This window comes from Theropithecus gelada, chromosome 14 (genome assembly GCF_003255815.1).
Source record: "Theropithecus gelada isolate Dixy chromosome 14, Tgel_1.0, whole genome shotgun sequence".
Lineage (NCBI taxonomy): Eukaryota > Metazoa > Chordata > Mammalia > Primates > Cercopithecidae > Theropithecus > Theropithecus gelada.
In genome coordinates this window covers 22,123,340-22,138,994 of record NC_037682.1, presented here as the reverse complement: position 1 = coordinate 22,138,994, position 15,655 = coordinate 22,123,340, and the positions used below count along the sequence as shown (strand labels likewise).

At 35.9% G+C, this 15,655-nt stretch overlaps 1 protein-coding gene and 1 pseudogene across 2 annotated transcripts in view; both read left to right on the top strand.

Moving 5' to 3' along the window:
• The window catches only part of TTC17 (tetratricopeptide repeat domain 17), a 138,470-nt gene that overhangs the window by 98,958 nt on the left and 23,857 nt on the right, over nucleotides 1–15,655 (top strand). For both annotated transcript variants that reach the window (XM_025356229.1, XM_025356227.1), the window contains one exon: nucleotides 715–798. In XM_025356229.1, the coding sequence (XP_025212014.1) occupies nucleotides 715–798 (84 nt within the window). The remainder of the gene's footprint in view (nucleotides 1–714; nucleotides 799–15,655) is intronic.
• On the top strand, nucleotides 12,079–13,115 carry LOC112606147 (annotated as a pseudogene).

The following is a 15,655-nucleotide window of genomic DNA, read 5'->3' as shown; positions in this document are numbered from 1 at the left end:
AATTTACCCCTCAAGGGGAGTAGTTCTGCCTTGCCATCAAATACAGACTCTTGAGAAAAATGTTTGGGGCAGTTAATTCTCCTGTTGACATTTTTAAGAAGGAAGGTAAGGAAGGCAGACCCAATATATACCTAGCAAAGTATCTACCTAGAAGAATTGGAAAAACATGTCACAAGTATCCAACAGTAGAGCATTGGTTAAATAAATTTTGGTATAGAAGTAAGATAGTATACAGTGGCACCATTAGAAAATATATAGAAATATTCTTATTGACATGAATAAATTTTCACAGTATATAATGTGAAAACATAGGTAACAGTATATAGTATAATTCAATATTTTGTGAGAAAACGTACATAGAAAAATATCTGAAAGACATATAAAGGTGTTAAAAGTGGTTGATACCTCTCTATATGTCTTTACATGTCTGAATGACAAGATTACACATAGTTTATTTCATTTACTCTGTGGTCTAATGTCGCTATAATGAATGTGTTTTATATTCTGTAATTTTTGTTAAATGTGGGAGAGCTGAGGGGATGCTAAAACCGCCTTAAATGTATCTTCCATAGATTACCTTACCAATAGGACCACAGCATGTATCCCAGAAAAACAGTTTGCCTCTGTGGTATGGTGCCCGACTCAGCATTAGCAGTATCATCTAGATCCTGCATCGTTTTCATTCTACTAATCTGCCATCTTCCTTCCTTCCAGGTATTACAAAATCTCGGCAAAGACCAATATCCACAACAGTCGCTTGAACAAATTGGCACCCGAATTGCCAAAGTTTTGGAAAAGGTAAGTCTCCCCACAGAAAAGCTGGAAACAATTGCCCTCCTTCTAACTTCTTTTCTAGGTTATTTCCTCCTAAGTGTCTCTAACCTCTTCTGTTAGTTACTTAGCACTTGGTGGCTCAAAGGATAATGTGAAATAACTCCCCTCAGAATGTTTCAGTCACTTTTTAAATATTCTTTTCTGTCTCTTTGCCTACCTTCCGTGGTGAAACTTACCTAGTCAGTTTTCTCTTCTTTACCCCAGTATGTGTGTATAGAGGTGTTAGTATTGGAAACCATGGAATCTAGGTATATGAAATAAGTCAGATGTTCTTCTGATGGTGAAGAATATTTGGTATTTTGGATGATGGATGGGAAACACACTTTGAAATGTCTTTTCTCTTTAAATCATGAAACAAAATATTTACCAAATTGCATTTTCATAGAGCCTACAGAAAATATCATTGAGAGATTCTAAGACACCTCTTCTTCTGTGTGATATTTGTGTAAAGAGGAGGGGTTTTTTAATTTAATTTTATTACTTTATGACTAAGAATCTCTCTACTACTGTATAATATTAAATAGCTAATTTAGCATAGTCATTTAAAGAATTAACCCAACTTCAAATATGAATGTGACATTGTGAGACAGTGAGATAGCAACTTCCTTCATCTTCCGGATATCGCACATGGAAAAATCATCAGCAGACCCCAATTATAATGAAACTAGGGCAAGCACATGATCCCCAGACTTCAAAAAAATGTAAGGATTGCCAAAAGTGGTTATGATCCACGCAAAACCATACAAGATGAATTGTAGCAGAAGTCAGGCAGGGTTAGCAATTTCAGAAAACATCAGCAAAATTCTACTACCTGAAGGAACTTTCTACAAGTAGCTCAACCAGGAAAATCCTGAGTAATAAAAACAGAGCAGACACAGCACTGATACAAAAATAAAAGAAAACCGGCTGGGCCCAGTGGCTCACACCTGTAATCCCAGCACTTTTGGAAGGCCGAGGCAGGTGGATCACTTGAGGTCAGGAGTTCAAGACCAGCCTGGCCAACATGGTGAAACCTCATCTCTACTAAGAATACAAAAATCAGCCGGGTGTGGTGGCATGTACCTGTAATCCCAGCTACTTGGGAGGCTGAGGCAGGAGAATCAGTGCTAGCCCAGGAGGCAGAGGTTGCAGTGAGCCGAGATCATGCCACTGCACTCCAGCCTGGGTGACAGAGTGAGACTCCGTCTCAATAAAGAATGAATGAATGAATACCATAGGAAAAAGCAGTAAAACTTACCAAAGAACACACAGCAGGAAACTATTGTCATGGAACACATTATAATTCAGACTAAACTTTTCTCCGTGGATTAAAATATTAGGCCAGGCAGAGTGGCTCATGCCTGTAATCCCAGCACTTTGGTGGACAAGGCAGAAGGATCATTGGAGCCCAGGAGTTTGGGCCAGCCTGGGCAACATGGCGAGACCCTGTCTCTACAAAAAAATTAAAATGTTTGCACACACCTGTAGTCTCAGCTACTTGACAGATTGAGGTGGAAGGATCGCTTAAGCCCAGGAAATTGAGGTTGCAGTAAGCCATGATCATGCCACTGTACTCCAGCCTGGGTAACAGAGTGAGACCCTGTCTCATTTAAAAAAAAAAAAAAAAGTCGCCTGCATAAATAAAGAACACAAAGCAAAAATATAAAAACACAGGAGAAAGATTAGCAATGGATATAAAAACAGGAGATAGAAAACTGAAATATATTAAACTTGAGTGCCAGGCCAAACAGGTCAGTAGTAGAAAAATTTTGTCATAGAACTGATGACAAAATTGGAAGGAGCAGCAAGAGAAATACAGCACAAACACAGAAAGGGACATAGAGGACAGAAGTGACAAGTGACTAAAATAAAATAGAGAGTTAAAGAAAAATTGAAGATATTATGTTAGAGAGGAACATATTTTAAGCTCTACATTCAAATAAGATTTGAGTCTTATTCTATTTCTGATTTTGTTAAAAGGGTGCACTGTGTGCCATAGAAAACTGATCCAGAACAGTCAACAGCAATGCTTATTGAAGCAAAATTACTCCATCTTGGAAGAAAAATTTAAAAAATTAAAAAGAAAGAAAGGAAGGAAGAAAACAAATATAATCAGATATTTCAACAGCAACTCTTGATTCCAGAAGACAATGGAGTAACATATTTAGGATACTTAAAGAATAAAAAAAGATGAGCCATGGATTTTATGTGCTACCAAACCAACCATCAATATAGAGTCCACAGACAAATTGCCATTAACATGCAACAAATATTGTTTCCATGAGCCCCTTCTTGAGAAGACTCTCTAGAGAGAAGCTTCAGACAGCGAAAATGACCAGAGCAGCATTGGTATAAGGGACTAGTAGCAAGCATTATATAATTGTCTATAGAGCCAAGACTGAATAATGACTCTAAGAGAGGCAAGACAGTATCGTGTGTTATGGAAGCTCTTCAGCTTACCATGGGGTTACATCCTGATAAACCTATTGTTAAGTTGAAAATACCATAGGTTGAAATGTATTTAGTACACCTAACATACCAAACATTATAGCTTAGTCTAGCCTTTCTTAAATGTGTTCAGAACACTTACATTAGCCTACAGTTGGGTAAAATCATCTGGCAGCACAGTATATTATAGAGTATCAGCTGTTTACCCTTGTGATCATGTGGCTGACTGGCAGCTACAGCTTACGAGAGTGTTGTACTGTTTTCTACTGTATGCCTGTTGCTTTCACACTGTCAAAGTTGAAAAATCCTAAGTTGGGGATTGTTTGAGCTCTGAAAATTTAGTTATAGTATAATTATCAAAAAATGGTGAGAGAATAGGAGAATATATAAGAGGTGAAATAAGCTCACTGATTACTTAATAGGTACTGGTTGGGAATTAAAGAATGATACTTCAAATTAAATGCTGGTGGGGAGGAAAGGTAGAAATGTAAGAAAAGGATACAGGTAATTTCCTTACCATTTGTATGTATTTTTTGACCAATAGAATATAGCCCAAAAAAAGTGTGATGGAAGGGAGAGTAATGGTATTATATAAAGGCCTTACTGTATAGATACAATACAAGCCTTCCTAAATACCAAAAGATAACCTGAAAAGACACAGTATGCAAATAAGATAGACAATATAGTAAAATAATACACATGTATACATATTAAACAGATGTATTCAAGGGACCAAGGACAAACAATTATATCCATAATTGCAAATGTTCTTACCTTAACTATTAAAAGAACAAGATGTTCAAATTGTTTAACAAAGCATAACCAAACATCCTATATTCAAGAAACATCCAAATAAAATTTAACAAGATTTAAGGTAAAAATAAAAGAATGGATAAAGGGTACAAGGCAAATACAAATAAGAGATCAAAGTTTATGATCTCCATACCTAACAAGGAAAAACTTAGATCAAAAAGCTTGACATGACAAAGAAATATACTTTATAATGCTAAAGACTACAGTTTACAATAAACTTGTAATAATTGTTAGTATTTATATATCCACTAACACAGAAACAAATGTCATAAAGCAGAGACTAAGAGAGATTCACGGAAACATTAAAATATACCACATAATACCAAACAAAAAATTAATAAGGATATAAAAGACCTAAATAGCATAATCAGTAAGGTAGATCTTATTAGATATATCAAACTCTGAACTTTGATAATAGGAAATACATCTTTTTGTCATTTGAACATAGATTATTCATTCATGAAAATTGTATCAAAGCAGTGAACAAATTCCAAGGAAAAAATAAAAGTAGCATTTTCTGGCCAGAATGCAAAATAATAATAATAAAAAATAACAATATAAAAGCCCTCCTACCTGGAAATTCTAAAACATGTCATTTAAACAGCTCCTGAGTCAAAGGAAAACTAAAAAATTTAGAATTTCTTGAAGATAAATGAAAATAAAATAACAGTCTGTAGAACAGACTAAAACAGTTTTCAGAGAAATTTTCATAGCGTTAAGTACCTGTAGCAGTAAAAATGAAAAATAAGAAAAGATATGAATTAAACACCCAAAACTGGGATGAAAAGATAAACCAAACTAAAAGCAAAAGAAAAAAGATGCATTAGTTATACAGAAAATCAGAAGAAATAATGAATCCAAAAGTTGAGTTTGAGGTATGTATCAATAAAATAGATACATCATTAGCTAACCTAATAAAGGAAAATGAGATTGCCAAAGTAAAATTCGAAAGACAGGGGGACATGACCATAAAAATAGGACATTTAGAAAATCACACTAGTTTGACCAAAACATATAATTTATTCAAATATGTTTGAAAACCTAGGTGAAATAATATTTTTTAGAAACCTACAATGCAGAAAAAATGACCTCAGTAGAAACAGCATCTAAGTCAGAAAGATTGCCCTAGAAGAAATGGAAAAAAATCGTTAACTCCAACCAAAAAGCACACTAGGCCCAGATGACTTCAGAGGACTTTTACAAACCTTTAAAGACCAAAAATTTCCAGTGCTGCTATATTTCAGAGTATCAAAAAAAGAAAATGTATTTTACAAAGAAAACGTATCATTGTTCCCCGAATCTGAAAAAATTGGCATAAAAAAAAAACTACTAACCTATTTCACTTGTTATCAGTTCAAAAGTGATAAAATAGTAGCAAACAATCTAACAGCATATTTTGAAAAACACTTTATGACTAAAAGGCTGCTCTAGGAATACAGAATTGATTTACTATTTGGAAACCATTAATATCATCCTTCATATTGATAGAGGGGAAAAATCATATAATCATATCCAAACTTGTGCAAACATTGGATATATTCAATACCAACTTAGGTTAAGAACTCTAAGAATTGATACTTTTCTTAGCACAATAACACACACACACACACACACACACACACACACTCTTAGCAGAAAAGCCAGGACCTTACTAGGTGCCTTCTAAATGCTTTTCTACTGAAGTCAAGAACCAGACAAGAATGTCCCCTCTATCTACTACTACTCAACATGAGTTTGAATGTATTAATATAGACAAAGGCATTCAGACTGCCTACTGTATCTGCTAAAATCATATGTCTGGAAAACCCAAAAGAATCCATGGAAAACTAACTACAAAGAATATAAGAATTTAGTCAAATAACATTAAAAGTTAATACACATGTAAAAGTAATATTCCAGTTAGGATGTAGTAGGTCAGGGCAGGTCACTGCCTTACAATAACTTGAATGAACCAGATAAACTTCTAAAATCATGTTTTTAAAGCTATCATAGAACTAGGCAAGCAACAAGATATGAAAGAACTAAATTACTAGTGACAGAAGAACCTTTCCAAAGTGAGTGGTGATTGCCAGCTGTGTCTTCCTGCCTGTGCCGCCAGCGCTTGTTGATTCAGGGTATGAGCTAAGAACTGGCCTTAGCCTAGGGAGAAAGCCATTACTGAGAAAAAAAGACAAAGTAGTAAAGCTTTTAGCAGTTGTTCAAGGTGGAAGTTAACAGATTGGAAATCAAACACATGACCAGTTGTTTCCCAGGAGCATTTTGATTACAGCTAAGGCCACACAGGAGTCTGGGGGATTAGGCCCAAAACTTAGGAAAGGTAGAGTGAAATATCTCCATCTGGCACTGCTTAGGAAGTAAGGAGATGCCGAATGACAGAGCCAGCCATAATCATGTGGCTTTTTCCCCTCAGGATTTTCATCTAGATACTACTTGGATGCGAGACTGAAGTGAGCTGGGGACCTCTAACAGGAAGAAGTCTTTAGGGCTGAGGAGACAGACACCTAACCTACCTACTCAGACACCTGAGGTCATTCCTGTTCCAGCACTCTGGGGATTCTGATTAGGTCTAAATTAGTTCCTAATCTAGCATTAGGTCTAATTAGGTCTAGCTTAGTTAATAATCAGAATCCCTGGTGTGCCACAACTAAGGAACAGGAATGACCCAGACAGACTGAGTCTTGCCAAACTGCATGCCCCAACCTAACTCATTATCGGGCAGGAATGAGTTGATGAGTCTTACAACTTCTTTGCCTAATAGAATGAAGGGAAAAACTGCCCTGATGAAATATTTTAATATCTGGAGCTGCTGTGGTTCTTTTATACAGAAAGACCAGAATACAATTTTTAGAAAAAAATACTACTACTTCATCCATGCTGCCTTTCAAAGCAAGTCCTGGGGCCTGCTCAAAATTACAGACAGGGAAAATATCCTCTACCTGATGGTAGTGACAAAGAATATGTAGCCCATCTTTAATTCGCCAGTTGCCTTCACAGTTGCAACAATGAGACTGTTAGCTTCTGAACAGAAATGATAGAAACTAGAAGCCGTTGTAACAACATGTTTAAAGTGCAAGAATAAGAAAACTGCAAGCTTAGAATTCTAAACCAGCCAAAATCATCTTAAAAGATTAAGGCAAGATAAATATGTGTTCAAACAAACAAAAACAGAGAGAATTTGGTACCAGTAGGCCTGCATTGAAAAATTAAAGGAAGTTCATCAGGAAAATAATCCCAGATAGAAATATGGACTTGGAAGAAAGAATGAAGAACACTGGGAAACATATGTAAATGAATAGTAACTGTACAAAATAATAATTGTACACCCTGAGGAGTTTCAATTTTATGTACTGTATATCTGAAATTCATGGTAACAGTAACATTAATGATGAGAGGGAAGCAAATGGAGTTTAAAAGTCCTAAGGCTTAATTAGTAGCAGCCAAGTAGTAAAAGTAATAATTTGCATTGGCTTTAATAAGTAAAAAAGCATGTTTTAAGCTCTAGGCTAACAACTAAAAATTATTTTAAAATGTAACTTAATAGAAGGAAAATGGAATCATGTAGAACATTTGATTAATCCAAAGGAAGTCAAGGAAGATAAAGGTACATAAAAGTAGAGCACAAATAGTACAATGGCAAATATAGACCCAAGTACATCAGTAGTTAAATGGAGAAAGACAGTGTAACTTAAGAATTAAATGTGGGCTAGATTTAAAATAAAATAAAATTAAATTAAATTTAAAAATAACAGCTATATAACTATACCCTTGTCAGAGAAAGTAAACTTTATAATAAGAATCATTACTAAAGTGGAATATTTTATAACAATAAAGGGATCTGTGGCAGGCTGAATAGTGTCCCCCACAAAGGTATCCATGTTCTAATCCCTGGAACCTGTGAAAACTATGTACATACACAGTATGGAAAGAAGAGGACTTTGCAGATAAAATTGAGGATCTGGAGATGGACCAATTATCCTGGATTATCCAGTTTATCCTGGATTATCCAGGTCCTAAAGCCAATCACATGTATTCTTATAAAGAAGGAGACAGAGAGAGACTTAATCCAGAAGAGAAGGTTGTGTGACAATAGAGGCAGAGTTATGCAGCCACAAGCAAAGGAATGCCAGCAGCTACAAGAAACCAGAAGAGGGAAGTAACAGATTCTCTTCATCCTCTGAAGGGAGCACAACCCTGCTGACACATTGACTCTGACCCAATGATACTGATTTTGGACCTCCTGCCTTAACAGCTGTGAAAGAATACATTTTTATTGTTTTAAACCACAAAGTAGGTGTTAATTTGTCACAGTAGCTATAGGAAAGTAATATAGATTTAATTCACAGGTAGGTATTTTCTGTAAACAGTATGAACCTAAGAATATAGTCTAAAATATATAAGGTAAGCATTAGTGACATAACTGGCAGAAGAAATAGACATATTCCTAATTGAAGTAGTTTTGAATAAAATTATAATAACTGATAGCAGTTATTATTATAGCAGACGAAAAAAACCACAATTACAAACTGGACCTAGTTGACATATGAGCACTGCATCCAGCAGTGACAAAATTCTTTTTTTTTTTTTTTTTTTTTTTTTTTTGAGGCAGAGTCTTGCTCTATTGCCCAGGCTGGAGTGCAGTGGTGCTATCTTGGCTCACTGCAACCTCCGCCTCCCTGGTTCAAGTGATTCTCCTGCCTCAGCCTTCCGAGTAGCTGGAACTACAGGTGTGCACCACCACGCCCAGCTAATTTTTGTATGTTTTAGTAGAGATGGGGTTTCACCATATTGGCCAGGCTGATCTCGAACTCCTGACCTCATGATCCTCCCGCCTCGGCCTCCCAAAGTGCTGGGATTACAGGTGTGAGCCACCATGCTCAGCCCAAAATTTATTCTTTTACATGCACAAGGAAGGAACGTTTATCATATGTGAACACTTAACATATGACTTAGCCATAAAAAAGGACTCAACAAATTTCCAAAGATTTAAAGTACTTAGCATGGAAATGGATATTGACCAAAACAGATTAAGCCAGAAATCAGTACAGTTATCATACAAAAATAAATACTTTTCATATATACAATTAAAAAAAAAAAAAACAGAAGTTGTAAGAGAATTTTAAAAGACAATACCTCAGGCAAGTTTTTCTAAAATCTCCAAAATTTAAAACTCTTCTGAAAAATGCAAACTAGGCTTGAACAAATGGAAAGACTTAACCATGTTCTTGCATGTGAAGTCTCAGCATCATATAATGTCAGTTTTCTTAAGTTAATGTGTCATTTTAATGCAATAACAAAAATGCCATGTTTTTTTCTGGTGCCAGGCAAGCTATTAATAATTGTTTAAGTTCATCTCAAAGAAGAAACAATCAAGAATAATTAGAGAAACTGAAAAAAAGAACAGTGGGAGAAGAGGAGGATTTAACCTAGAAGACATTAAATGTACATGAAGCCTTTAATTAATGTAGTTTGATATTGCTGCATGAATGCACAAACCAATGGGAAAGAATAGAAAACTAATTGCATATGGCAATTTTGAATACTGTAAAGGCAGCATCTCATCAGTGAAAGGAAATGTGTGTTTTAATGCTAAATAGAGGAAAAGATAAAATTGTATCCATTCCACCAGGTATGGTGGCTCATGCCTATAATCCCAGCACTTTGGGAGGCGGAGGCAGGTGGATCACCTGAGGTCAGGAGTTCAAGACCAGCCTGGCCAACATGTTGAAACTCTGTCTGTACAAAAAATACAAAAAAATTAGCTGGTGCACACCTGTAATCCCAGTTACTCAGGAGGGTGGGGCAGAAGAATCACTTGAACCCAGGAGGCAGAGGTTGCAGTGAGCCGAGATCATGCTGCTGCACTCCAGCCTGGGCAATAGAGTGAGACTCCATCTCAAAAAAAAAAAAAAATTACATCCATTCCTTCACTACACACCAAGATAAATTTTAAATGGATCAGAGATTAAAATAAGTGTAACAAAATGACTTCATACAAGGACAAATAGAATGCATGGGAATTTCTCTGTAACTTGGATATAGGGAAAAATTCCTAATTGACTCAAAATTCATATACACTAAGGAAAAAGATGAATAACTTAATTTTTTTAAAAAACTTGCATTTCAAATAAACACAATGGACAAAATGAAAAGCCAGGAACAGTATTTTCAAATTATATTACAGATAAAGGAATTTTAAACCTAATTTCTAAGGAGTTTTTTACAAGGAAGGAAGGTGGTCAACAATCTTAGAAAAATGGACTAGGTGCAGCAGAAGAGAAAATGAAAGCAGAAAATTATGGAAAATAGCCAAACGGAATTATAAAGAGGAAAAAGATGGAAATGCAAGCTTTTTTTTAAGAAGAGAGAATGATCTGCTACAATACAGGAGGCTGATGTAGGCAGAGAAAAAAACAGCCTTTAGAAGTCATGCAGGGCTAGAGAAATAAGATTGAATACTAGAAGGGCTAAGATCCTGCTGAGAAGGGAAAGACAGATGTGAGCCTAGTACTCTTCACAATACATTGGCAAATTCTGAAGCTACAAAACACAGGAGACCAGAAAGCCAAGTAGAAAGCTGTGAAAAACCGTTTTTAGGAGGCTAGTACTAGAGTTCAAGACCCAGCATTGAGGACAAGAGGCTTTTGATGACTATCCCGGGATTTCATTTGGAAAGTCTGGAGATTTGTGCCTTTTATGAAGGGACAAAACTAAGGGTAAGTGAAATTTGGGTCTAGGAATGGCAAGACCAGCAAGAAGATCACCATTGCCAACTGTAGCCTTTACACAATGGCATAGCAGCCCAAATTCAGTCAGCTATTGAATTAAGTTTATTGTCTATTTGCCAAGCTAAAGAATGTATGAATGCTCTCTTTAGAAGATAACATCATATGGAGCCTCGACACCTTCTTAGACACAATGTCAAGCCTTTAGTAAAATTATACTAGACATTCAAGAAATGAGACTGAAAACCAAGAGAAAGAGCACACAATAGAAATATGCCCACAGATGATTCAGGCTGTGGAGTTAAGACCAGGACTTGAAATAACAATGATAATGTGTTCAAGAAAATAGAAGACAAGGAGAAAATAAGTAAAAGGGAAATTTCCCCCCAGATAATTGGAACTTGTGGGAGATAAAAAGAATCAAATGGATATTCTAGAGCTGAGAATTGCAATAACTGAAATTAAGAACTCAATCAATGGGTATAAAATCAAATTAGACAATGGCGAGCCCAAAAATAAACCCTCATATATATAGTCAAATGATTCTCCACAAGGATGCCAAGACCATTCAATGGGGAAAAGATGGTCTCTTCAACAAGTGGTGTTAGGAAAACTGTATATTCATATGCAAAAGAATGAAGTTGGACCCTTACTTTATATCATATGCAAAAGTTAACTCAAAATGGTCCAAAGACCTAAGTGTAGGACCTAAAACTGTACAACTCTTGGAAGGAAACATAGGAAAAAAGCATTAAGACATTGTATGTATTTCTTGGATATGACAACAAAAGCACAGGCAACAAATGTAAAAATAGACAAATTGGACTATATTAAAATTTAAAACTTCTGGGCATCAGAGGACACAATTATTAGAGTGAAAAGACAGCCTACAGACTATGAGAAAATATTTGCAAGTCACACATCTAATAAAGGGTTAATATCCAAATTATATAAACAACTTGTACAACTTAAAAACAAAATAACCCAATTAAAAAATATACAAAGGACTTGAATACTCATTTCTCCAAAGATGATATGCAAACAGCCAACAAGCATATGCAAATATGCTCAATACCACAAATCATCAGGAAAATGCAAATCAAACCACAACGAGATATCACATCACACCAATTAGGATGGCCACTATTAAAAAAAAATAAAATTAATAAGCATTGACAAGGATGTAGAAATTGGAACGCCTGTGCATTGTTGGTGGGAATATAAAATGATGCAGCTGGCTTTGCAGACACTGCTGCCCCCCAACAGCCCCTGTCTCTAGGCCATGGTCATCCCCACTGTGCCCTTCAGCATCATCAACAGCAAGCCCTTGGGAGACATCTCCTTTCATCTATTTGCAGACACATTTCCGAAGACAGGAGAAAACTTTCACACTCTGAACAATAAAGACAAAGGATTTGGTTATTAAGATTCCTGCTTTCACAGAATTATTCCAGAGTTTATATGCCAGGGTGATGACTTCACACACCATAATGGCATTGAGGGCAAGTCCATCTATGGGGATAAATTTGATAAGAACTTTATTGTGAAGCATACAGGTCTTGGCATCTTGTCCATGGCAAATGCTGGACCCAAAACAAATGGTTCCCAGTTTTTCATCTGCACTGCCATGGCCAAGTGGTTGGATGGCAAGCATGTGATCTTTGGCAAGGTGAAAGAGGGCATGCATATTGTGGAAGCCATGGAATGCTTTGGGTCCAGGAATGGCAAGACAAGCAAGAAGATCACCATTGCCAACTGCAGACAACTGTAATAAATTTCACTTCTGTTTTATCTTAACCACCAGACCTTTCCTTTTGTAGCTCAGGAGAGCACCATTCCACCCCATTTGCTCACAGTATCCTATAGTATTTGTATTCTCACTGCAGTTCTTTGAGTTCTACATTTTCATTATATCCCTCCACATATAGCTGGATTGCAGAGTTAAGTTTATGATTATGAAATAAAAACTAACAAAAAAAAAAAAGATGCAGCCACTGTGGAAAACAGTATCACAGTTTCTCAATTAAACATTGAATTACCATATGATTCAGCAGTTCCACTCCTGGATATATATCCAAAAGAACTGAAAGCAGGATTCCAAAGAAATATTTGCACATCCATGTTCATAGCCATACTATTCACAGTAGCCAAGGGGTGGAAGCCATCTGTGTGCCCATCCACAGATGAATGGATAAACAAAATATGGGATATACATACTATGAATACAGGCTTAAAAAGGAAGGAAATTCCAACGCATGCTACAACATGGAGGAATCTTGAGGAATTACGGTAAGTGAAATAAGCCAGTCACAAAAAGGCAAATACCGAATGATTCCACTTATGTGAGGTATCTAGAGTAGTCATATTCATAGAGACAGAAAATAGAATGATTGTTGCCAGCAACTGGGAGGAAGGGGCTGTGAAAAGTTGTTTAATGGATATTGAGCTTCAGTTTTCCCAGATGGAGAAGTTCTGAAGGTTGGTTACCTGATGTGAACATACTAAACACTACTGAACCATATACTTAGAATGGTTAAGATAAATTTTATGAGTTTTCACTACAATAACAAGTAGAACAGTAAACCAGATGATTAGTCACAGCAGAAAAGATGAAAGATAGGTCAAAACAGGTTATTAGAAAATATCCAGACTGATTTATAAAGACATAAAGGAATTTGTGGAGGCAGAGGGGAGATAAGGGAATAAAGGACATGTGGGTCACATCCAAAAAAAAATCCAACATACAGAATCCCAGGAGAAGAGGAGAGAGAACAAGGCAGGAGCAATGTTTGAAGAGGTAATGGCTCAGAATTTCCTAAAAATTATGAAAGACATTATTTCACAGAATCAAGAAAGTGTGTGATCCACAGATATAAACACAAAGAAGCCTTACTAGAACATCATAACAAATTGCCGAAAACAAAAGACAGAATAGAATCTTAAAAGATAGAGAAAAGAACTCACTTTGAAATGTCCAAGACCGACAGCTGACTTCTCAGCAGGAGCAGTGGAACCAGAAGACAACAGAGTGACATTTCAATTGCTGGAAGAAAACAGCACCAACCTAGACCTCTGTACCCTGCAAATATCCTTTAAAAATGAAGCAAATAAAGTAATCATTATGTGTGTTATTGGCAAAATGATAGACCAACAGAACAGTGGAACAGAAGAGAGAGGCCAAGAATACACCCTTACATACATGGTCAAATGATTTTCTCAAATATGGTCAAAGGATTTCCTCAAAGGGCACTAGAGCATTTGAATGAAGGAAATAAAATCTCTTTAATAAATATGTCTGGAACTCATGGATATGCATATAGAAGAAAAACCCTAACCCATACCTCACATCATCCACAAAAATCAACTTGAGATAAATTATAGACATAAAAGTAAAGCTAAAGCAATAAAGCTACCAGAGCAAAACATAAGATATTCTCTTTAAGTTCTTGGTGTAGGCAGAGACCTCTTAGAAAGCATGAACTATACAAGAAAAAAAAAATTGATAAGTTGGACTTCATTACAGTTTCTCAGCTGGGCATGGTGGCTCACACCTCCAATCCCAGCACTTTGGGAGGCCAAGACAGAAGGATTACTTGAAGCCAGGAGTTCAAGACCAACCAGGGCAACATAGCAAGACCCCGTCTCTACAAAAAATTTAAAAATTAGCCAGCAATGCCTGTAGTCCTAGCTACAGAGGAGGCTGAGGTGGGAGGATTGCTTGAGCCCAGGACTTTGAGGATATAATAAGCCATGATTGTGTCACTGCACTCCAGCTTAAAAAAAAAATTTAAATAAAATTTATCTTCAACAGACACTTAAGAAAATAGACACAGACTTAAAAAATTCACAATACATATATCTGATGGACTTGAGTTCAAAATATATAAAGAACTACAATTTAGTAATTTTTAAAAAGACAATGCAGTTTTTTAAAGGTGAGTTTTGTGAATAGGCATTTCACAAAACACGATATATGTGTAGTAATTATATTTTTAAAGTACCCAATGTATTAGTCATCTAGAAATGAAAAGTAAAATCCCAGTGAAATACCACTTCATACCTTCTAGAAGGGCTACAGTGAAAAAGACAGACAATGGCAAATGTTGGAGAGGATGTGGAGCAACTGGAACCTTCATATATTGCTAGTGGGAATAGAACATAATATGATTATTTTGGAAAACAGTTTGTCGGTTTATTAAAGAGTTATATATACATGACCCAGTAATTTTGTTGCTAGAAATTTATCAAAGAGGCATGAAAACGTATGTCCACAAAATACTTGGAAAAAAATATTTACAGCAGCCAAGAAAACTGGTAACAGTGAGGTGCCCATCAATAGAAGAATAGGTAAAGAGTGCTCTATTGAGACAGTGGATGCTATTCAGCAAAAAAGAACCAACATCCACAACATTGATGAATCTCATATTATTCTCACAAAAGAAGTTGGTCACAAAAAAATGCATAATGATTCTAACTACATGAAATTCTAGAATAGGGGAAAATAACATAGGGATAGACATCAGATCAGTAATTAATTCATGGGGGAAGGTGTTGACTGGGATACAGCATGAAAGAACTTTCTGGAGTGTCGGATATTTCTATGTCTTTGACTGTTTCTTAATTGTCAAAAGGGAATGTTACACTTAGGATCTGAGCATTTGTTTATGTAAGTTATACCTCACTTTTAAAAAATGAAAGTTAAATAAAGATTTTAGACCACTAAAAGCTGGAAGATGTGTGTTACCAACAGATTGTACTAAAAAATCACTAAAGGGTTTTTTCAGGCAAAAGGAAAACTATCCCACATGGAGGCTCAGAAGTATAGGAAAGAGCACAAAGCCACAGAATGGGTAAATGTT